Raw genomic sequence first — 22,495 nt, forward strand, 5'->3', positions numbered from 1 at the left:
TGCAGGTCCTTGGTTTCAGGTAAACTGGCATCAAAGAACTGGACACAGTGAGCATTACGCTGCACACAGCAGAATAACGCAAATCATGTTCTGCTGTTTGGGTGCAGTTTAAATAGTCTCAGGTAAAGTAGTCCAAGTAAAATAGTCCCAGGCCTGCCACACCCAAAGTAGTCCAGGTAAAGTAGTCCCAGGCCTGCCACACCCAAAAGACTAAAAAGACTAGACCGCACAGCTCAGTTCCTTGTAACTGAGCTATGTGTGCGCCTCCATGTTGGCTGAACAACCCCCCGCATCCCCCAAGTTAAATAGTCCCATTCTAATGTTGGTCTTCATGATGGTTAAAGGCGCCAGGACTGACTCCAAGAGAGACTTGGATGAGGTTTTAAGGTCTTTGACCTGGCCCTAACTGGAAGGCTGACTTGCCAGTGAGGGCCAGGGGCAAGGGTCATGACAGGTGGCACTGTTGGCTATCTTAGCTTGATAAGCCGCAGAGGAGGCGACTTTCCTACCTAAGCCATAAATCCTCGTGCTTTCTTTATCTGCATGGTCATCAGACGACTGGGTCTCGACGGTAGTTTTATGGGTGACAACTTTCCCGTCCGAGGACGGCTGGGACCTGTCGTGAGGCAACCATGAGCGGGAACGCCCAGAGGACAGGTATTCGGTGGACCGATCCCCATGTGTCGACCATTGCCGATCACTCGGCATGCGAGTCGAGTCTCAGCCGGGGCAAATGTGTTTGGTGTTGGGTGTATGTGTTGCGCTCTTGCCGCCGGGTGGGGACCCCACAACATGGCCGCCGGCCTGTCCTACGGGGTCGGGGGCCTGCGTCTGGGTAGCCGAAGCTGCCCCGTCGCCCTCGCCATCCGATTCGGCGGCGTTGCTGCCATCGCTGAAAGCGCCCTCTACGTCCATGGCTTTGAGCTGCCTGGCGTAGTGGGCCCAGGGGTTTGTGGAGAGGCCCGTTAGGGTTTTAGGTTTGAAGAGCCTATAGGCCCGACAAGATGCCTCGATATGGTCTCGAGGGAGACACATTTTACAAGTTAAATGTTTATCTACCTAAGGGAGCTTTCTGTTACATTTGGGGCAGAATTTAAATGGAGTACTCTCCATATGGTCAAAATATGGCAGCGGGCGAATAATATGTAGGAAAAGGGGAATATAATGTATATGACCTTCCCCCGCTCTCCCTAATGGGCCGTCATTCTTCAGCGTTTGGTGGACAAAGGATAGGAACAATTCTAACGTAATTAAAAGTAGATAAAGGCTTTATGCCGAAAGGAACTCTGCACACATGCGTCCGACTAGTATGGCGGAAAAAAACAATCTGAGGGACCTACACGGATGAGGGTTCATGGGTACAGTGGACGTCACACTAGGGATAGTATTACTGGCCCGCCCCGTCGACGCCCCTTTTCGTGTTTCGAAAACAACAACTGTAATACTCGACAGCTTCCACTAGATGTCAGCCTATGCACAGCATGTGATCTAAGCAGATTCCACATGCCTCAGAAATATATATAGAGGCACAGTCTTAAATAACACGGATATGATCTTTGGAAAACCAGTAGATTAACATTTAGAAGGTTTCAGAGTGAGTAAAATAGAGAAGGCCTCTACCTTTAGGATCTCGCCTTAAGCTTATGTCAGATTAAGACAGAAGGGGTCACCTATCTCTAGTCTCTGCTATTACACTGGGGAATAGATAGTATTGGACTAGGGTGGAGGAAGCCCAAGGGAGGTTGAGAAACCAGGTACAGAAACATATTTGTTTTAACCATAGGAAGTCTACAAAGATAATAAGAAATTACCTTTGTGCAAACTGTTAATAAAAATCCCTGAACCATTCGTACATTCTGAAGATTACTGACGCTATCTGTGCCATCAGAAAGGAGGAAGGTTCAAAGCAGGCGGCTGCAAAATGTGGGAAGGTTAAATGTGGACATGACAATGGGGATGCCTGCAAAAAGTGACTCAGGGATAAGGTTCACGGCAGGGAATATAATGCTGAGAGTAGCAGGTGGTTGACAGAAAACCAGAACGGTGAGAGATGAAGGAGGGAGGAGTTGAATAGTGGCATATTCAGAAGAGGAAGCTGTGATGACGGAGGGGGACGGGAGGCAGTTTTGAGTGTTGAGAGCTGTATTGATGGGGAACCCCACACCGCCACCCTTCCCAACTGGTTGGGAGAGTGAGAAAAGGTACGAACTTGAAAGTAGAGAAACGCTCACGTAACCAATTCCTGAGAGGAGATTCAGGTTTCTGTGATAAGAAGTGAAAGTTGAGGATAAGCGTCAAAAGTGGTTAATGATGTAGTTAGACCAGTTGCAAACGAATTGTGCATTCCAGAAGCTAAGCAAAAGAGATAAGAGGAAGGGGAGAGGAGCAGATGATGTGCCATAGTGGAGGAAGACAGATGAGGTCGGAGACCATGGGAGAACTGGAGCATTGTGTTTGAGTGGTGTGGGTGCAGGTGGGAGGATGGAGATGGGATTGGAAGAGAGTGAGGAAGAGGTTCAACCAAGATGTGGCTGAAGGCTACAAGAGGAGGGACGGAGAGGAGTGAGTACAAGACAGAATGTAGAGAGGTCAATAAGCACAATAGAGGGTAGAAAAATAGACAAATTAAGACAGTGAGGAAAGTGTGCATCATGAGAGAGGCAGAGGATAGGTGGGTGAGTGGAAAGGAACAGGGAAAAGGTTAGCTGAGAAAAAGCTGGTGTACGTTTTTGAGTTGGGCTAGAAGGGGGTATAGGTAACTAAAAGACAGTTATCTGGCCCAAAACATGAATGTTCCTTGGTCCTATGAGGTAACAGCATCTCTGCAATGAATGAATAGTCAATGGGTTGTAGGATTCCTATTTATGGAAGCAGGAGTCGGGACAAAGCACAAACACAGCAAAGTCCTGCCTTGAGTATGGGTTCTGGCCTTGGGCCCTTAACGGCCTTAACAGGCCGAAACAACCCCGAGCTATAGACACCTGCGCTGGATATCCCAGGGGAGACTCAATTAGAAGGACAAGAGCTTCGTTTTGTAGACAGGATCCTCAACTGGTGTGCAGGATCCTTTAGGAAAGGAGGGTGCGGTAAAACATACAAACTAAGTGCATCTAATCTGAGCATCCACTATGATGTTTTCTGTCCCGGCAAGGTGGACCCCCGTCAGACACGTCGTTCCCCAGAGCTCAGAACCACAGTCGCATTGCTTCTCTGTAGAGAGGCGAGAACTCCACACCACCCAGTTGGTTGATATAGTGCAACACCACAAGTCGCTCATCAGGATGAACCCACACGTGCCTTGCATAGACGGAAGGGAGGCAACCGGGCCAGCCTAATAGCCTGCAACTCCAGCAAATTGATGCATTCTTGAGCTTTCATCAATTACCAAAGCCCACTTACCATAAGATCTTGTAAGTAAGTTCCCAAGCCCTTCAAGGAACATCTGTGACCACAGTCAGATGGGGCCAGGGTTCCTGAAGAAGCACCACTCTCAGCATGCTGCATTTCAGGGCCCACCATAGGTGGTCCTGAGACACAGTGTTGGAGAGCTGTGATAGGTCTGACATGTTGCCTTGGAGCGAAAGACCACTGACTCGTAAGTTAGACACTGGAGCTACCTTTGGCCTAAACGGACGGTAGCAGTGATTTTAACGAATTAAATTACAGAGAAGGCTGTAATAATGAAAAATATTACATTTTTTGTTTAAAATGTATATGAGGTGGGCTAAGGGGTTAAAACGGTAGGAGAGCGTTGAGGGGTGTAAAAGCATAGCGAAACAGGAGGTTTGGGGGGCCCCCAAAAATAAACAGATATTTTTCATTAGAACATTTTTGTTATTACAGCATTCTCTGTAGTTTCATTTGTTGAAATCACATGTAACCTAACCGGACCTCTTGCAACACCAAGACAAATAAGCCATCAGGTCTCACAGATGCAGAAAGGCAGATGCCAGAACCAGTTTATGTTTGAAAGACCGCACCATCGAAGGAGGTTCGCTATCTTATTGTCATGATCTCTGCTTCCAAAAGGTCAGGGTTTTCCCAACTCCCTTGGAAGCAGATCCATAACCCAGGTTCCGAGTGCCAACCAGTCCCAATTGGGACCTTTTGGACCCAGTCCTGGCGCCAGTGGCACCAGGCTCATAAATATGCCCAGTCCCAGCGCTGGAAGCGCCGGGCTCATAATGCTTGGGTTGACTTACCTGCAGCAGACCATGCTGCTTACTTGCCTGCCAGTTGAGCCTCTGATCCTCTTCTGTTTGGAACTACTTTTCCTGTTGGGTGGGGCAGGAGCCACTCGCTAGGTTCAGAACACTGGAACTCTTCTGGAAAGCAGGAACTCTTTTCTTACCTAGGCGTGGCTGTGGAAGGAGACACCTAAGCACTACAGGAGGCTATTTAAACCACACCCGATGGATGAATCTTGCTTTGCGTTATTCTGCATCCTCTGCAGCAGAACGCTCATCGTGTCTTCTGCATCTGATCCTGGGCCTAAGGAAAAAGGCTTACCATCCTGAATCCAGTCTTCAGCAACACCTATAAAGACAAGAAAGAACAGGTTAGCATTACGGTCTTCAGTGACAGCGCTTCACTTACCTGGTCCATCGGCTGTCACCAACGCCTCGCGCTGCATTCCGGCATCTGAAAGACAAAGGCTTACCTACTCTTCGTGCGCTCCGGAGGTCTTCGCACTGCATTCCGGCATCTGAAAGACAAAAGCTTACCAACTTTTCGCACGCTCCGGAGGCCTTCGGCGCTGCATCCCGCATCTGAAAGACAAAACAAGGTGCGTTTAAAGACATTGGGGAACTTTAATACTCACGTGCCATTACTCCTTTCCACATCTAACCCAGTGGGTATTCCGGCACCCTGCAGCCGCTCCGAACTTGTACCTGCAAAATAAAAAGACAGTTAGAGCGCATCGTGAAGCAGGCAACAAGCGCTTACTTACGTGCTTCCAGGCGCTTCTATTCATCACACGGGCTCCATCTTCAGCTCACTTCAGCCCGTCATCCGCCATCGCCGGAACCCTGCAAAACAAGAGACATCATTACTAAAGACTTTTAAAAACATTAGAATTACTCGAAACTTACCGTTCGTGCAGTAAACGACGGACAGCAGTCCTCTGAAGTCAAGAGGCCTGCTCCACTTATCCAGTGAAGAAACAGGTTACAGCACCCTGCCCCGAGGCAGATGGAGAGCACGGCGTTCACTTACCTAAGGTGAGAGCGTTAACCTTTGGGGTTCTACAGGAGAAGAGAAAGGGAAGAAGAGAGAGACATTCAATAACCCAGTTCATTAATCCCATATTTTCTATCTGCAGACATCGTACCCTTCGAGTCAGACATACAGTGCACAGAGGTCCAGCCCAAAGAGCCAGCCGTGTGTTACACATCACCTTTGAAGATACGGTATACGCCCAGTCAAGACCGGCGCCTCTACGGGAATCAGGTGAGCGTTACACTTATTGTCGAGAGGGGAAAAGCCCTACCCAGGTGGTTATCGAACACCGCTCTAAAGAACTGGAGGCAATGGAACAGCAACAGCTGGACTTCTTGAAACTGTGCAGAAGGCTGCAAGTGCAGTTAAAATGCACCAATATCAGGTCTAGTGTGCGAGCCTGAATGAGCCAATTGTCCTGGTAGGAAAAGACATGCATCTTCTCCGCCCTGAGATGAGCTGCCACCATCGCCAACAGCTTGGTGAAGACCTTGGGTGCTGAGGAATGGCAGAACCTGGTAATTGTAGTGGGATTTTCCCACAACAAACCGCAGTTACTCCCTGTGCTTGGGATGGATCGGCACATGTAAGTAGGAGTCCAGTGTTAGGGAGAATTCTCTGTAAGGCTAATTTCCCAAACCTAGTGAGTCCCCCAGCAGCTTTGCTGGATTTTTGGGGTTTATTTTTTTCTATCCTGCTAAGAGTGAGATTCTTTTGCTCCCACTCTTAGACATGATTTGAGGTGTTCCTTTAACTTTCCATGTGTTTTATGGGCTATGGGGTCTTTTACTCCATAGGGTCTCATGTGTTTTTTGATGTGGGTTACACAGCACCCTCCGTGCCGTAACCCAGGGGTGTCGTAGCGACCCCCCAACATAGACTCCATACCCTGGGACTGACTACTGTCTCCCAGGGCATGTAAAGTCACCATTGGCTTTGCTAGTCCCAAATTATGAACAGAAACCAGTACAAACCATCATATTGTGGACGTACTGGTTGGGGCAATTCGATTGCCCCGGGGTCTGTTGTTCGAGGGGGCACGTCTCCGTCCCCCCTGATCGGGTTTTGGCTGGTGGCAGTGGATACTACTTTTTATATTCGACCGCAAATATATCTCTATGGGATTTTCCCATTGTTCGAGGCTACCAACTTGAATTATTTAATTCTTATAGCCTCGAACATACCGCCGGTTTATTTATTTAATATTAATTCACCGGTTGGTATTTTTTGCCAGAACTCGATTCTAAAATGGCGTTTGTGCTCTCTTCTGTGACTCCAACCCAAGTCGAGCCCTTTGTTCCACTTTTTTGGTGGGCTTCTCCACAGAAGCCTCCAGAAGTGGTGCCACTCTGTCTGGGTACTACAGGGGGTGTAGGAGGGGGTTTAGGCACCCTGGACTGAGTTACCTTGGTAACTCAAGTCGCACTCTTGTGTGATTGGCCCAAGTGGTGAGCCGGCCGGCTCACCACTCAGCATGTTTGATTGACAGCTAGGCTGAGGGAATGAAAGCAGGGCTTTGAGGACTGGAACTTCAGAATTCGCCACAGGACCTAAGAATCCGAGGAGGGAGAAGCTGAGCCGACCTGCAACGACGACACTACCGGTGGAGCCCTGCTGAACCGTCTCACCACTTTTCCCGACAACAGAGGAGATCTCCAGTCCGGAGAGTCTTCTTCCTTTGACTGGTGGGGATAACCAGTTTTGCCTTCTTTTCACCTTCCTGGAGCATCTCGTGGCCGCCTTGCCCGTGCCAAGCACCCCGACAACCGGAATACCATGGTTTACCACTACCACGAAGAGAAGGGTAGTACCTTTTAACCGGAGAAGAACTCCGTGGCTGGTTTCTTACCTGGGAGTACAACGACCTTCATCTTTCCTCCACGGCGAGACCTCGTCTTCCTCTGGACGAAACACCGACTTGCACCTGCTGCCAGACACAACTGCCCCCGCTGGAGCTTCCTTCACACTTAAGGTACTGTGCCCCGCCTGGCTTCCCTTGCGACAGATCGTTCGGGGTGACAGTAAAGCCTCGACTTTCTAACCTGGGCTGGCCTTGGACATCCTAGCTAACTTTGCCTGACTTTAATTTCATCCTTTTTGTACGAACTATCTACAAGACTCTTTGGGCATAAGGAACAAGTTACTTACCTGTAACTGTTGTTCTCCAGCATGGGTCTGGCATGGATTCACATGCTCATGAATATTCCCCGTCGTCAGGCTGGGAATCCTCGGTAAAGAAAAAACCAGTATCAGTTTCGTTTCTGATCCGTCTTTCGTAGTAACAACCAATCACTGGTCTCTGCGTCATACTGACCACAGCCAATGACTGCCCTCTACCTAAGCACCGCCTCTGGCAGCCATCTTCAGATTTGGAAGCACGTGAAGTGGCAGTATGACCAAGTGAAGAGCCGCAGAGGGGTAGGCGGGAGGGTTCGCATGTGAATCCATGCCAGACCCATGCTGGAGAACAACAGTTACAGGTAAGTAACTTGTTCCAACTCCAGCATGGGGTCTGGCATGGATTCACATGCTCATGAATAAAGAATACATAGCAGTACACACATGCACAACCACGGGAGGTGGCAAAGGCTCAACATTAAGCATTGCATCAAACTCAACATTAAGCATCTTACCTCCTCACCAGGCTCACCTCAGGCGAACAGGTTGCGCAGCACTGCTTGGCCGACCCTGGACTCCTCCCTGGAATCCCGATCGACGCAGTAGAACTTCGTGAAGGTGTGCGTCGACCTCCACGTAGCAGCCCTGCATATGTCCAGCAGGGGCACACCAGAAAGGAATGCCGTGGTAGCTGCGATCGCTCTGGTGGAATGGGCTCTCGGACGGCCGGGCAGCGGTCGGTTTGCCAACCGATGACAGTACATGATACAGCCGGAGAGCCATCTGGAAATGGAAGCCTTCGAGAGAGCCTTCCCCTGATTGACAGGTCCAAAGTTCACAAAGAGTTGTGACGTCTTCCGAAAACACTTTGTGCGGTCCACGTAGAACTTCAGCGCTCTAGCCACATCCAGCGAGTGCAAAGTCCTCTCAGCCGGCGACGAAGGCGACGGGAAGAATACAGGCAACACCAAGGGTTCGTTGAGATGGAAGTCCGACGGTACCTTGGGCATGAAGGAGGGGTGCGTCCTGAGCACCACCCTCGTGTCGTGAAAAGTCAAGTACGGGGCCTTGCAGGAAAGGGCCTGGATCTCTCCCACCCGTCGTGCGGAGGTGATGGCCACAAGAAACGCTGTCTTCCACGACAGAAACTTCAACGGGGCCGAGTGCAGAGGCTCGAACGGAGGTCCCATGAGCTTGGTCAGCACCACGTTGAGCTCCCAGGCCGGGGCCGGAGCCTTCACCGGCGGGAACGATCTGAACAGTCCCTTCATGAACTCTTTCACCAGACGATGAGACCACCAGGACGTCCGTCCCGTGGTCCTAGTGTATCGGGAGATCGCAGCCAGATGAATCTTGATGGACGCGTGTGCCAGTCCAGCTTTGGCCAGCGTCAGCAGGTACGGCAGAACTTGGGGAGCCGTAATCCGTAGAGGGTTAATCTTCTGTGCGTGGCACCAGACAGAGAACCTCTTCCATTTGTGTCCGTAGCATTTAAGAGTCGAGGACGCCCTGGCCTTTTCAAGAACCTCTCTGCAGTCGGCCGGTATGTCGTATCCTCCAAACTCTAGCGCTGCAGGAGCCAGGCCTGCAAGTTCAGCGATTTCGGGTCGTGGTGGAGGATGGCACCTCCTTCCCTGGAGAGCAGATCTGCGTCCACCGGCAGCTTGATTGGCGGGGACGCTGACAAGTCCAGAAGGTCCGGGAACCATATCTGCCTCGGCCACGCAGGTGCGACGAGGATCATCCTGCACCGTGACCTCTTGAGCTGGTAGACGAGCCGGATTAGTAGTGGCAAAGGAGTGAACGCGTAGAGGAACAGGCCCTCCCAGGGGAACGAGAAAGCATCGCCCATGCTCCTCGCCTGGGGAAACCTGCTGGCGAACCTCCGGCACTTGGAGTTCGTCGCCGTCGCGAACAGGTCGATCTGGGGTGTGCCCCACCGTCGGAAGAGGCGATCCACTAGATCCTGCCGTAGTTCCCACTCGTGGCACGAGCGCAGCTCCCTGCTGAGTGAGTCGGCGATGGTGTTTTTTTATCCCTGCCAGATGAAACGGCACCAGAAACATCCCTTGGGCGACTGCCCAATGCCACGGGTCCTCCTCCAACTCCCACACGCTGACGAAGCTCGCCAGCCGGCCTCCCACTGGGGTGCTTCGGTGGGGGCCCGACCCCACGGTCGGTTCAATCCTGCTTAGACGAGGCTTTGCCGCCTTGACCTCCTTGGCGACGACGGCGGAGTCCGCTAGACTTGCCTCGTCCTCTGTAGGCCTCCTGAGACGACGAGCGGGCCGCTTGACGGTAGGTGGAGAAACCGCCGCCGGAACCTTTGGAGGCGCCCTTGCCTCCGCTGCTCCGAAAGGGCGTCCGTCGTTGCTGCAGAACTCCCAGGGCCCGGGCCGTCTCAGTGTCCGCTTTAATGGCCTGAAGGGAATCGTCCACTGTTTTGCCAAACAGGTTGTTCCCATCGAAGGGCATGTCCAGGACTCTGGTCTGAACGTCTTGACGGAAGTCCGTAGCCTTGAGCCATCCACGCCGCCTAAGGCAAACGCCGTTGCCCAACTGGCGGAACCCAGTGTCGGCGATGTCCGTCGCAACGGTAATGGCGTGGTCCGAAGCCACCTCACCTTCCTGCAGGATCTCCAGGGCCTCTGTCCTCTTGTCGTCCGGCAGGAAGTCCAGCAGGGGAGCCAGTTTGTACCAGAGCTCCCTGTCGTAGCGGGCCACGATAGCCAAGGCATTGGCCGGTTTTAATCGTCGTCGCTGCCGACGAGATGACTCTGCGTCCCATAGCGTCCAATTTCTTTCCCTCACCGTCCGGTGGGGAAGTCGATGTGGAGGCCGCACCCCCCCCGCTTTCTTCCTGGCCGCCGCGGAGATGACGGAGTCCGGGGTAGGCTGCGCCCGGAGGCACAGGGGGGCCGTGTCCGGGACCCGGTACTTCTTCTCGTACCGATCTCTTCTAGCTGGCGTCGTGGAAGGGTTCTTGAGGCGACGACGGTACATCCTCGTCGTATACCTCGTCGTCCGTACCCGTCGCTGCCGTGTCAGTCCCCGTATCATCCCCTCGGGTGGACGGGGAGGAGGGCTGGAAGGGGCGCGACGGCTGAAAAGGAGGCGGAGGGTGGATCCTTCTTTTCTTGGTAGGGGGAACACCAGAAGGTCCCGGTTCTGGGTCCCCCGACGGGAGAGGTTCAGTCGGCAACGGTAGTCTCGTCCTTATCTCTGAGCATAAGGACTGTATAGCCAACAAAATGGCCGACGAGTTGTCTCGCGGCGCTGGCAGAGGGGAATCCGACGGGCGATCAGGGGCCCCGTCGGTACCCTCGACGATGTCGTCACCTGCGTCGGGATCCATCCCGACGGGTCGGTCTTCTTCCACGCCGAGGCCGTGGCTTAAGACTTCGACCAGCTCCTCCTCCGAGGTTGAGGCCGAATCTACGACGACGCCCTGCCCCCCCTTTTTCTTCCCCACGGGGGATTTCACGGGGGTCCTATCGATGGGCACAAAAGATGACTCCCTCCGAGGTGGCAGGGAGACTCTGAGCCCCGAGGTCGCCACCACTGGTGTAGCCTGCACAGGCTGAGCCAGGGCCGCCGCGACAGTTTCGATAGAGGGCTTGGCCGGATGGATTAAGGCCTTCACCGCCTTAGGTGCGCTCACCGCCTTATCCTTGAGGGGGGGACACCGCCTCGCTCCCCCTCCGATGGGGCCTTCGAGCTCGACCGGGGCCTCTCCAGGAGCTTCGCCGGGTGCTCGGCCTTCCTCTTACCCGACCCAGAGCGTTGGCTCGTGGTTGATGGTGCCGGGGAGGGTGCGCCCTGCCTGGCGCCCGTAGAGCCCGACCGTTCGGCGCTCCCGGTGCCAGCGGACTCGCGGTGCTTGGCCTTATGTTGGACCCCCGTCGCCGGGGCGTCCTCAAAGGACTTAGAAGACCGCTCAGATTTCTTCTTCTTCTTCTCGCCGGACGGGCTCTTCCCTTCTAGCCAGTTGGCGAGACGTTGATGGCGGTCCTTCATGGTCCGCTCCGACATGTTGCCGCAAAACGCACAGTCCTTCTCCACGTGCGTCTTGTCCTCATGTAGGCAGTAGAGACAAAAGGAGTGTTCGTCCTCCTTGAAGACGTTCTGCAGCTGGCATCCAGGGAAGACCCTGAACAGCTTTCCGGGCGTCGAGCTTCCCTTCTCCTGGGCCATGACCGGGCCTGAGAAACTTCTGGAGTCCTCCAAAAGCATAGCTCGACGAATCTTCACCCTTGAGGGGCGCAGACAAATCCGACACGGGTCCCCGTTGATCGGATAGTGAGTCGGTGGAGCTTGAGGCTCTTTTGACCGAAAAAACGAAGTTTTTGAGAAAAAACGTGAAAAAAATAGCACTAACGCTCGAGAGCAATAGCACGAGGATCCCAACACATGAACGTGCGGTAAAAATCTGAAGATGGCTGCCAGAGGCGGTGCTTAGGTAGAGGGCAGTCATTGGCTGTGGTCAGTATGACGCAGAGACCAGTGATTGGTTGTTACTACGAAAGACAGATCAGAAACGAAACTGATACTGGTTTTTTCTTTACCGAGGATTCCCAGCCTGACGACGGGGAATATTCATGAGCATGTGAATCCATGCCAGACCCCATGCTGGAGAACCCCACTGTCTGAACCTGGACCCCTTCTGCTTGCTCTCTCCAAGAGTGGGCCTTGCAATTGACTTCCTTGCTCTCCAGTAGAACTCTGCCTATCCTGCCTTACTGTGGTTCTTTGTAAAAATATTGAAACTTGTGTGCTTCCTTAACTTTGGCTTTTTCCTCCGTTTCTTTACAACTTATTAGAGTGTCATCTTATATTAAGCGCTCACCTCTGTCTGAAAATAAGTGGTGTTTCTCACTAAGACTTGTCTAATAAGTGAATAGGGTTGGATATATATATATGATAGTGACTGTGTGCTGAATGTACTTACCTCGTTTTTGCTAGTGTAAATTACAAGTGTGTTTTTAAATAAATAATTATATACTTTTACACCAAAGCTCTGGTAAGTGTTTGTTTGTGCTACTGTGTCTCTGTACCTATTGTGTATACTCTGCATACTGCCTAACTCTTCTTGAGGGAAGTCTGACTGCTCAGCCACAGCTACCAAGTGAATCTGTGTGGTACAGACTGCTACCAAGTGGGTTTACTGCCAAACACCTGTAGTCTTAAATCTTTTGCAGTGGTCCCTAAGGGAACTGCACAGGTTTCTGCCTAACATCCAGGAGGTAAAGAAACACCAGCCAATCCTGCAGCACAAGTGCCTGGAGGATCTAGGCCAATGTAACCATCTGGAACTTGTACTTGCACAGATACAAGTTCAAGAGCTTCAGATCAATAATATGGTGCAACCCCCAGTATTTCATTGGAAGCAGAAAGTAAAGCGAGTTCCCACCTGACCCTGCTCTGAAAGGGGCACCAATTCCTTAGGGCACTTCCTTAGAAGCTGACAGAAGTACTCCAACAAGGGGCGGTCCAGATTCAATGAAGGGCCCAAAAGAGTACTTTTGAGAGAATGCTGAGGAAACCCGTAGCTAGAACCTATTCAGCGTCAGAGGTGGCACAGTGCCAATCCTTGACACACAGGGACACCCAACCTCCCACAGGAGTCAAATCTATAAAGTCCAATTCACAGGGGTTCGGTAATGGATGTTGGTGTGGGGATAGCAGGGGCACGGCTACTAATGAGCCAAGGTAGGAGGCTGCTCAATTTCTAACACTAAGGTGTTAGCTGTGGCCTTGGAAGCTTGGCATTTCGGCAGAGATTTGGCTGCCTTTGCCGCAAATTGATTGTTCCTGTCAAACGGCGTGTCAATGAGTTTGGATAGGATGTTGGGAGTGAACCCAGAGGTCTTCATCCAGGAGTTACTTTGCAGAACAAACCCAGTACCCTTTGCATATGCCATGCAGTCACCAGTGTCCGGACCAGATTGCTAGACCTGGCATGCATGCTTCTTAACGTCACAAACAAAAGAATTGAAACCCCCTTCATCCCCTCGCTAGGCACGTATTTCGCTGCCCCCAGAGATAACACACCACAGTCCAAAGGAATACTTAGCCTAATCGAAACTGGCATTGGACAGCCTCAAGACAAAACGGTCAGGCTCAAAGACTGTGCGGCCCATGGTAACTAGCTTTTTGCGCTGCTGTTTGTATTTGTATTTTGTATTTATTGTTTTATATAGCGCCTGAATCCAAGGTGCTTTACAATGAACAACAAAATATCCATTAAACATGGAACAGTAGAAGCAATAATGTTAAACAGGAGTCAAACCAGAAAATCAACGTGTAGAACAATTTACATATGAGAAAAAAAGAGGAGAGGAGGGGGGGTGGAGAAAGAAGGGAGGGGAGAGATTAGTGAGTAAAGTGAATAGTAGGAAGAAGGGAGATTTAGGAGAGAAGGGGAAGATAAAGAACAAAGAGAAGGGTACAAGAAAGAGGGAAAGAAGGGGACGAGGGGGGAAGGGTATCAGGGAGGGGAATGAAAAAGAAGAGATTTCAATGAGGAGTGGAAGGAAGAACAGGAAGGGGAGGAACGGATAGAGAAAGGTAGGGGGTTCCAGTGTAAGGAGGCAAGGAGCTGAAAGGAACTGTCAGGGGCAAGAAGGGGAGGGAACATTTTGTTAGTTTGCAGCCTTGCCTTTGAAGACTGCACCACTAATGTTGTCTGGTGAAGGGTGTATGGAGAGAAAACCAGGATCCGAGGGTGCCAGATGATCCTTTAAAGCAAATTAAATGGCCCACCACATGCACCGACATTGGTTTCTGCTAGACACCCAGAAAAAGAGCATCTACTGCTCGGTGAAGAGCAAAAGAGTCTTCCATTGAGTTAGTAGGAGAGCTGGACCTCTTCCCATGCTTCTTCCTCTCGTCATTATTGAATAGAAAATTTTTGGGTTCTGAAACCACGGCCTGTTTCGGCTCTGAAACACAGTTCTCTTTCTACCTTTGTGGAAGTTAAAGGGTTTAGCAGCACTTACCCTGAGGGCTTCAAATGCGTGTACCAACATAAACCACAATCCTCCTTGTTCTAGTACTCGCCAAAGCAATTCAAGCACATGCTGTGGGGGTCCGGCACAGACATTTGACTCAAGCAGGCAGATCTGGACATGAAGCCTGAGGCTTGTGTATTAAGCATGATACAGTTAGTTAGAAAAGTCTGGTGGTGTTCCTGAAGCATACTTAGTGTATGGAAAACCTGAATTGAGGACATGGGGTGCGGCAACTCAATATAAATACTGGCCTCAAAGTCATGTCTATTGTGTGGGCATGTAAAGTTTCCTGGTGGAGCTGACGTGGAGTTTTGGTGCCCCACCTGATGGCTGAAAAATGTTTCAAAGACAACTACTGTTGTAGAGAATATATGTACGATGAGGAATATGTGGGAAGAAGGAATCTGTGGGAAAATCAATTTACAAGGCGCAGTTGGTACATGCATTGGTCAAAGGTCATAACATTGATTACACAGATTTAACAAAGAGGGCACACATGGTAGTTCTGCACTGATGGGAAAATGAATGTAGAGGTAATAGGGCAGAATGGATGGCCCTAAAATCTACGAGGCCCTAACAGGGTCGAACAGAAACCACCCTTGCCTGTTCAGCCATTTGCTCTGGACACCATGCGGGGGGACACCCCTGGACAAGAGTTTAGCAGTTGGCAAGTGTGCAGGAAGGGCCAACGAGTGAGTTGCCTGCTTCCAAAATGTTTGCTCAAGGGACACAGGCAATCGAAAATGTGATCAAATAGCCACATGTAGGGATCTTCTTAAGCGGATTTCCAACTCCACCAGGGAATGGGCAGGTGCTGCTGTTGCTGACTGCAGGCTTCTGGGATGCATTGTGAAGCTAAGTGTGTCACAGGGAAATTCTGATAAAAGCCTAATCTTTAGGACTAGTCGAATGGGCTGGACGGGCCGCTGATGGAGTTGGCGCTATGGGGACAAATACCAGGAAAAATGGTAGTCCAAATGTAGGGCTCTTCACCACCTGAGCTCCAACTCCATCAAGGAGTGAGCCGTTGTTGATGCTGACTGCAGAATTCTTGGATGTTGTAGTGATTTGCATTGCAGTTGCTGTTGGCTGTGACTGGACAGATCCAGATAAAATGTCAAAGCAGGAATGCTGCTGACCAACATTCATATGTTTGTCCATGAGAAGGTTGAGCAAGTCCTTGAAGTAGAAGATGAACTTTGAAGACTGTCACTTTTCCCATGAGGCCTGAATTATTGTGTGAGGGACCTTTCAGCTCTTTATGGCCACTTCTACATTACCATCCATGTTTCTTCTGAACATCATTTCGGCCGCCTACAGCAATCCTTAAGTACAGACTAGTATCACACTGCTTCACTGAACCGCACAAGCCTCAGTTGGCGGTGGTACGTTGGTCTGGTTGTACCAGAATTTTGATGGAGTGATGAGTAACAGGCATCACAGTAGCTGGTGGCCAGCAGGAGGCACCTGGGATCAGGACCATGGTCATGAAGGACTTAGAAGAGGCCAATGAGCCGAAATGGCCTTAGTCATTATTTGCATGTGTAGCACTCAGGCAGCCCCCTGACTCTGTGGTTGTAGCTTGTGCCCGGTGTCATGAATGAGAGCTGTTGTGGGTGAAGCCAACCCTACACCCACATCCCATTCTACCTGTCCCATTTATTAGGAGAAAGGTGCACCTGAAGATCACAGCCTGTCTCCATAGTGACAGTCTTTATTACCTGCCGCCCAGTATCTGCCTCTTGAAGTTGTTCACTGAGAAACCCATTTTTTTTTTTAATTAAGAAATGCCCTCACGATCTCCTTAAGCATGACTAGGTTGCACATGGCCTTAGGGTAGCTAGTCTCGGGATTGGGCAACCATTTAACAGGCTGCTGGCCATCTCAATCAGACCCTCCTAATCCTTATTGATTCAAATAAAAGACGATTAAGCGCAGCAACAATTCAAAGAGGGCAATATGAATGCAAAGCAATTCCACACCCAACTGCTGGATGTTAAAACATTAAATGATTATTTGCTATATAAATATAAAATGTAGGGTAGCAGGCAAACAGAGGAAAACATGAATACAAAATGTAAGGAAATTGGTATGAAAGGAGGAAAACAAACCCTAAACTGGTGAAGAAAACAACATGTAAATAAAAAAAGACACGTTTACTTACATTGCCAGGAGTTAAGCTAGTTTTGTTTGGTAGCTTATCAGAGGCCTGCAACACTTTACTGCCAGAATGGTCTGTTGAAAGCTCTGCTGTTCTATCTGTCGAAGAGCTGAGAGATGGCATTCCATTTTCAGAGAAGGATTCATGGTTTGTCCAGATGGAAAGCATAGATAAGGCCTTCATACCTGAATGGACAATGTGTTGGATGTGTGGAAGTTTAGCTGAAGGATTACAATAAAGTTTGTAAATGCAGTTGAATACAAATTATTCTCTCAATGTACACTTATTTGACGCAAGTCATATAGTGGCCAATGAAAGGCAGTAGACAAAATGATTAAGTCAGGCAGGCACACATGATCAACTCCAGTTTGTAGGGCTATACTATATAGTTGTTGGATGCGTGTGGTGTTACTCTAATAAGCAATACAGTTCAGCAATAAAAATTATAAATCCACAACAGGCAAGCATATAAGACAGGCAAATAAAAAGATCAATGGGGTAAACCTTAACCACAACGGACTATAAACAGATGTAGCAAGACATAACTCACCTTTCCCTTGCTGTGATTTTATCAAGCAACTGGCGATTAGTTCTGTGCAACAGCTTTGCAATACTTTTGCATGGGAAAGCACCCCTGAATCAAGCTTCTCCCCGTCAATTTCCTCTTCACTTGTCAAATCGGAGCTATATAGTGCCAGAGCTGTAAACAGCAACCAAGAGTAGTTGTGTATATAGGGCTGAATGAGTCTCTGTTGATCACTGATCCTAGTAGTCACCATTGGATAAATTGTAATGCTGTGAGTGGGCAAATGCCTAAAACAGAAAAGATTCCCATATTACAATTTTCAAAGTTAATACTCAAGAAAAATAAAAAACAAGTCTTTGCAGTGCTCATTCTCTGAAATAGATTGAAATATATCTTAAATCAGCTTCATATCCTGTACTAAATTATTTGCAATAATTGGGCCTTAGAACACAGTGTCAAATGTTACACCTGCAAGAAGTACAAGTAAATGGCTGAAAGTTAAACTAATTAAACTAAAAAAATACTTGTTTGGGTCAATATATAATCTCACAGCACCCCTCAACTACAGACTGTGTAACACTGTTACAGTGCAAGAAATATCAAACATAGGAAGGAAAACAGTTACAGATTGATCCTTTTTCCTTTCTTAGCTTAATTTCATGACTGGACTCCACTACTCGGAATAGCGAGAAGATGGCTTGAACAGCAAAAGGATGATTTCAATGGCATTGATGTCATCACAGACCCCCTAAGAAATTATGTCTACCAATCGAAACAGAATTGCATTTGGACCCTATTGCCAAGTAGGTTCAGTTTGAAAAAGGTCAGAGTAAAAGAACAAACGTAATTTCTTAGGCATTCTCAAGAGTGAACCAACTGCAAATTAATGCATAGGGACAAGGGATTATAGATAACAAATCCCAATTACTTACATGCGATTTTCACCAATATGATGGAATACAAAATAAGTATTGCACCTATGCTTTGCTATTGTTACCTCAAAAATAATAACTTCAAAGCCTGTGAGTCACAGAATAATGGCCAATGTCATTCCAGCGAATCACAGATTATCGTCCAAGAGGAGACCAATTGTCTAGTGCTGGGTTTGTACTAACCAAGTTTACATTGAACTTTCCATGGGAAATGAAAATGGTATTTTTTTTCTGTAAAATATGAAAGTTTTAATTTTCATCAAATTTTCCTTAACTTTTTGGACATGTATCATTAGGTGAACATTGATGCAGAATGCCACAGTTTGAAAAGTTTATTGGCATGGGATTTTATACACGTTCACCTTTCAAGCAAAATGTCCTTAAAATGGCCACAATCATTTTTTCTGCTTTTTTTATGGCAAGAATGTTTGCCCTAATAGGAGCTTGTGTAAAAAATGGGCACAGCCACTGTAGGGTAAACCAAGTTTTTAACTCTAGCATTTATTGGAAAGGTTTAGGTTTATTATGTATATTTCAGGCTTAAAAAACTGTGTTTTAATTTCCAATCTATCAATATGAATATGTGACAAAAAAACTAAAAGCTTAGTTTTTTTTTGTCTAACTGTCATCTAAGGAACACGGCTGATGATGTTGTCTCAAGTGCCCTCATCCTGTTGGGCACCACAGCAACAATTGATACAATTAGCCTCAAGATAATGGTGGAATGCTGAATGATGTCATTTCTAAACGCAACTTCTCAGCCCTCCTCGTCAATATTTACCAATTTGGGATTTACTTGCTAAAAATATACAGGTGACAGCCAAAACATATGAAAAATAATGCCAGACTCAACTAAGCATGCACACACGCAAACATGCACATACACTATCTCTCGCAGGAAAAATGTCTGTTTTGCCTCTGCAAATGTCCCAATTTCCATTGGGAAACTGGGAATTTCTAGCAGTCGAGGCCCTTTGGGGTGCTGGCATGCTGAGGGTTAATTGGCTCCTGGATGACCAACAACAAATTCATGTTCAACCCAAGCACATCATAAATCATGCTCTGCCGACAAAGGCAACAAGCACAGCGCATTCCCTTAGCTGAAAGAGATGGGAGATTGACCTCACCCCAACAAGATGGTCAAAAACCTTGGTATTCTTATAGACATCTCTCTTACCATGTCTGTGTAGAGGAAATCAAATTGTGGACTAAAATATTTGGTAAGGTTAGTTTGGTAAAGCTTTAATAGCAGTGCTGCAAGGTGAACAAAGGTACAGATTGACACAACCCCTAGCAATCCTCACACTATGTTCCTCCCACCCCTTGTCCAACAGCCTCTATAGGTTTCTTGATAGTCTCCAATACAATGAAGGGAATACTTCATGACTTCACTAGGGAGGTTTTCACTCCTTCCATTTAGTACAATGAACTTCTATGAGAAGGTGGGTAACCCTGGTCTTCCAAGATTACTCCTGTTGCCTTTAAGAGATATCAACACAATGTGTATTCATAATTCAATTGAAAAACACAGTTCCTTATCGCTCATTTCAAGCAGTTTCGACTAGTACATATGTACACTGTTGGCAGAGTAAGAAAATTTAGATATGTATGTGCTAAAACTGCAGAAAGCTAGAGTGCAAGTAAGGAACAAGTTACTTACCTGTAACTGTTGTTCTCCAGCATGGGTCTGGCATGGATTCACATGCTCATGAATATTCCCCGTCGTCAGGCTGGGAATCCTCGGTAAAGAAAAAACCAGTATCAGTTTCGTTTCTGATCTGTCTTTCGTAGTAGTAACCAATCACTGGTCTCTGCGTCATACTGACCACAGCCAATGACTGCCCTCTACCTAAGCACCGCCTCTGGCAGCCATCTTCAGATTTGGAAGCACGTGAAGTGGCAGTATGACCGAGTGAAGAGCTGCAGAGGGGTAGGCGGGAGGGTTCGCATGTGAATCCATGCCAGACCCATGCTGGAGAACAACAGTTACAGGTAAGTAACTTGTTCCTTCTCCAGCATGGGGTCTGGCATGGATTCACATGCTCATGAATAAAGAATACATAGCAGTACACACATGCACAACCACGGGAGGTGGCAAAGGCTCAACATTAAGCAGTACAGCAAACTCAACATTAAGCATCTTACCTCCTCACCAGGCTCACCTCAGGCGAACAGGTTGCGCAGCACTGCTTGGCCAACCCTGGACTCCTCCCCGGAATCCCGATCGACGCAGTAGAATTTCGTGAAGGTGTGCGTCGACCTCCACGTAGCAGCCCTGCATATGTCCAGCAGGGGCACACCAGAAAGGAACGCCGTGGTAGCTGCGATCGCTCTGGTGGAATGGGCTCTCGGACGGCCAGGCAGCGGTCGGTTTGCCAACCGATGACAGTACATGATACAGCCGGAGAGCCATCTGGAAATGGAAGCCTTCGAGAGAGCCTTCCCCTGATTGACAGGTCCAAAGTTCACAAAGAGTTGTAACGTCTTCCGAAAACACTTCGTGCGGTCCACGTTGAACTTCAGCGCTCTAGCCACATCCAGCGAGTGCAAAGTCCTCTCAGCCGGCGACAAAGGCGACGGGAAGAACACAGGCAACACCAAGGGTTCGTTGAGATGGAAGTCCGACGGTACCTTGGGCATGAAGGAGGGGTGCGTCCTTAGCACTACCCTCGTGTCGTGAAAAGTCAAGTACGGGGCCTTGCAGGAAAGGGCCTGGATCTCTCCCACCCGCTTGTCCTCATGTAAGCAGTAGAGACAAAAGGAGTGTTCGTCCTCCTTAAAGACGTTCTGCAGCTGGCATCCAGGGCAGATCCTGAACAGCTTTCCGGGCGTCGAGCTTCCCTTCTCCTGGGCCATGTCCGGGCCTGAGAAACTTCTGGAGTCCTCCAAAAGCGTAGCTCGACGAAATCTTCACCCTTGAGGGGCGCAGACGAATCCGACACGGGTCCCCGTTGATCGGATGGAGAGTCGGTGGAGCTTGAGGCTCTTTTGACCGAAAAAACGAAGTTTTTGAGAAAAAATGTGAAAAAATAGCACTAACGCTCGAGAGCAATAGCACGAGGATCCCAACACATGAACATGCGGTAAAAATCTGAAGATGGCTGCCAGAGGCGGTGCTTAGGTAGAGGGCAGTCATTGGCTGTGGTCAGTATGACGCAGAGACCAGTGATTGGTTACTACTACGAAAGACAGATCAGAAACGAAACTGATACTGGTTTTTTCTTTACCAAGGATTCCCAGCCTGACGACGGGGAATATTCATGAGCATGTGAATCCATGCCAGACCCCATGCTGGAGAAAATACTGCCTCTGTGTGCCAATCGTCTTTTCTCCATTCTGACACAGCAAGCATATAATTAAAAATGGTGTCTTTTCCTAAATACACTAGACCTAAGTGTGAATAAACCGTCTAGTTCTTTCACATTAGCATTCTTTTTCTAATTTCCATTCAGATTTACTTATATTCCCCATCTACATTCTTTAGACAATCATTTATATACAACTACATTTTTCCTCCACAGGAATCCCTTGCACCCTTGAGGCTAATGACAACAAACCTCACACCTCTAAATACTTTGGATTACATATATGTGAATACTGGCCAGCACAGGGTTTAGGGTCATTTGATCTGGAAACCAACCTTAGATCGCTGCAGATATCACCCCAGTTAAAAGGAACTGGTGCCACCGGAAAAGAGGGGGTTAGGTCAAGTGGGAGTATATGCAGTATAATGCAGTATATTGCCTGTTCGGCATGTGAAAAAGTGTTCCTACTTTCTATGCAAGGATAGATATTAGGGCCCTATGATTCATGAAAAGTAGTATTAAATGCTCCAAGCATCAAAAAACAGTTAAGATGAATTTTGATAAATCAGACTCAAATCATTTAAATAAAAATGTTCAAGTGTAATTCAAATGTCTCTTTATGTCTACACAAGTTGCCAAGAAGTTGGTATGTTGCATACAGACTTAGGAGCAAAAAGGTAACCAATGCAAACTAAATACAGTAGTTGTCATTAGGATGCATACAGCAGATGGAATGGCGTTGGATAAAGTCATAGACGCCCATACATACCGATTAAGGCCGAGGATAGCAATCACAAACAAGAATTACCCAGTGGCATATTTGTAGAAAGGGAGTCAAAAAACTCTTGTGCAAATTATCTCTTTGCAGCTTGTCTAGTTATTTTGTACATTTTCACCTTGTTCAAACTGCATCATAGTTAATAAAATATGAGTTATCCAATAGTGCAATATGACCTACAATGAATCCTGTGGAAGTTTGCCTTCAACAAATCACAGTCACCACTCAGTACCCTGCTTGGACGGAAATTGTATCTACCTTGAAATGTAGAATCACAACTTTGGACAGCAGAAACCTATTGTGGCTGCTCCTCTTATGTGCATGCATCAGCAGGTATTGATGGTGAGACTGCACCACTGATTGAAGCTGCCTGTGGAGCCTGTGCAGATGCTGTTGCACTGCTCTGAACAGGCATTGAAGATGTGGCAATCGTCTCAGTAGTGCT

General features: G+C 48.4%; 1 protein-coding gene across 3 annotated transcripts in view; it reads right to left on the minus strand.

Moving 5' to 3' along the window:
- ZZEF1 (zinc finger ZZ-type and EF-hand domain containing 1) overlaps positions 1–22,495 on the minus strand; it is a 3,309,810-nt gene that overhangs the window by 1,171,282 nt on the left and 2,116,033 nt on the right. For 2 of the 3 annotated variants that reach the window (XM_069614718.1, XM_069614717.1), the window contains exons 36-37: positions 17,060–17,322; positions 16,513–16,730 (exon numbers count right to left, since the gene is read on the minus strand). In XM_069614718.1, coding sequence (XP_069470819.1) covers positions 16,513–16,730; positions 17,060–17,322 — 481 coding nt within the window. The remainder of the gene's footprint in view (positions 1–16,512; positions 16,731–17,059; positions 17,323–22,495) is intronic. The other variant, XM_069614719.1, reaches the window with a different exon arrangement.

This window comes from Ambystoma mexicanum, chromosome 9 (genome assembly GCF_040938575.1).
Source record: "Ambystoma mexicanum isolate Mex_15411 chromosome 9, UKY_AmexF1_1, whole genome shotgun sequence".
Lineage (NCBI taxonomy): Eukaryota > Metazoa > Chordata > Amphibia > Caudata > Ambystomatidae > Ambystoma > Ambystoma mexicanum.